Genomic DNA, 1454 nt, shown 5'->3' with positions numbered 1-1454 from the left:
ACGTTGGTCGCCATGGAGATGATGCAGCGGCTGCCCGCGTCCCTCTCTCTCTGGGCGAGGGACAGAGGGAGGTGGGGGAGAGGGTCAACGACCAATCAGAAGGAGCGAGGAGAGAGAGGCCTTCATGAGTGCAGGTGGACAGAGGGAGGTGGAGGAGAGGGTCAACGTCCAATCAGAAGGAGGGAGGAGAGAGAGAGGCCTTCATGAGGCAACGTTGGGTCGGATCCCTGATTGGAGCACAGCCTAATGACGTTATTTATTTGAACCTCCCTAGGGTGGGGGGGGGTTTGAGGAGACAGCCACCCAGTGTTCAGGCCTCTCCTCATCCTGATATGAGCTTAAGAACCAGATGAGACGGTCTGAGTTTGTCTCTCTGGTTGAGTGCATAGGTCAGAGGTCAGAGGTTTGGCTGTCACTGATGCAGGTCAGCGTCACTGCCTTGCATCGTAGATCTTGCTTTTTCTTCTTCTGCCTTAATCAAAATAATTTTATGTTCGAAATAATGTTTCATACGTGGAGCTTTCTGTTGTTTGCTTCATGTTTGATTGTATTTTATTGGCTTTATAAGGTTTTATGAAACAGTTCATGACAGAATCTTGTTTGAAATAGAAAGATACAGTTCTACATGGGGGGGGGGGGGGTGATGAGGACCTGTTGTGACACGTGTGACGTGCTAGGTGTCACACACCTCACTCTAACACAGGATATTAGTCCTCCATCATTCACAAAATATCAGCACTACACAAGCATTAAAACAAACAGGCAATCACGAATTACAAACTGGCTTAAGAAAAACATCAAAGTGGAGAGCTGGATTCTTACAGGTTTAGACGTACTGACCTTATTGAAGGGCCGCACACGGACGGCCACCTTGACGCAGTCCTTGCATTGCATGTCTGCAGCCTTGGGCCTCATGCTGGTCGGCTCTGCAGGTGGACTGTGATCCGAGCTTCACCAGGGAGCGAGCTTTCATGGACTCAACAGGGTCAGGTTACTGAAACGGACGAGCGGGAGGGGCTGTGTGTAAACGCTGGGGAGACACAAGCTGTGAGAACCCGGCTGAGAACGAGGGAAGGTGTAGAATGGGGAGCTGGACTTCAAGGAAACATGTTAAGGTCATGTACTGTTAAGTTGACAGAGGTCGAAGTTTACAAAGGTGTGAACTCATCCCATGTTTGTGCATACCATCAATATTTATGGCACATGCTGATATTCCTTAATCCCCATGTTGGAGTTTAGTGAATGAGAGAAATGTAACTTCTGAATGAGGCTACGACCTGGCACCAGATGCTGCTGCAGTCGAGGAAAACTGAAACTGAATACGAGGTTTCACTTTCTCCTGCTTGTCCGCCGTTATGAATTATGCATGAGACAACATGGAATGGCAGAGTGTGCAATCCACACACGCACAAAATAAGCAAGAGAGACGCAATAAAGTCACACAGAGGCACACA

The 1454-nt window shown here is 48.6% G+C and overlaps 1 protein-coding gene across 1 annotated transcript in view; it reads right to left on the bottom strand.

Annotated features, from left to right (window-relative positions):
* Nucleotides 1-915, bottom strand: part of kif28 (kinesin family member 28) — a 14491-nt gene extending 13576 nt beyond the window's left edge. The window contains exons 1-2 of the mRNA XM_030377418.1: nucleotides 841-915; nucleotides 1-50 (exon numbers count right to left, since the gene is read on the bottom strand). The exon at nucleotides 1-50 is cut by the window's left edge and continues 142 nt beyond it. Of these exons, the coding sequence (XP_030233278.1) occupies nucleotides 1-50; nucleotides 841-915 (125 nt within the window). The remainder of the gene's footprint in view (nucleotides 51-840) is intronic.
* Between the last annotated feature and the right edge of the window lie 539 nt (nucleotides 916-1454).

Source organism: Gadus morhua, chromosome 14, assembly GCF_902167405.1.
Source record: "Gadus morhua chromosome 14, gadMor3.0, whole genome shotgun sequence".
Classification (NCBI taxonomy): Eukaryota; Metazoa; Chordata; class Actinopteri; order Gadiformes; family Gadidae; genus Gadus; species Gadus morhua.
The sequence above is the reverse complement of the archived record's forward strand: the minus strand, read 5'-3'. Positions and strand labels throughout refer to the sequence as shown.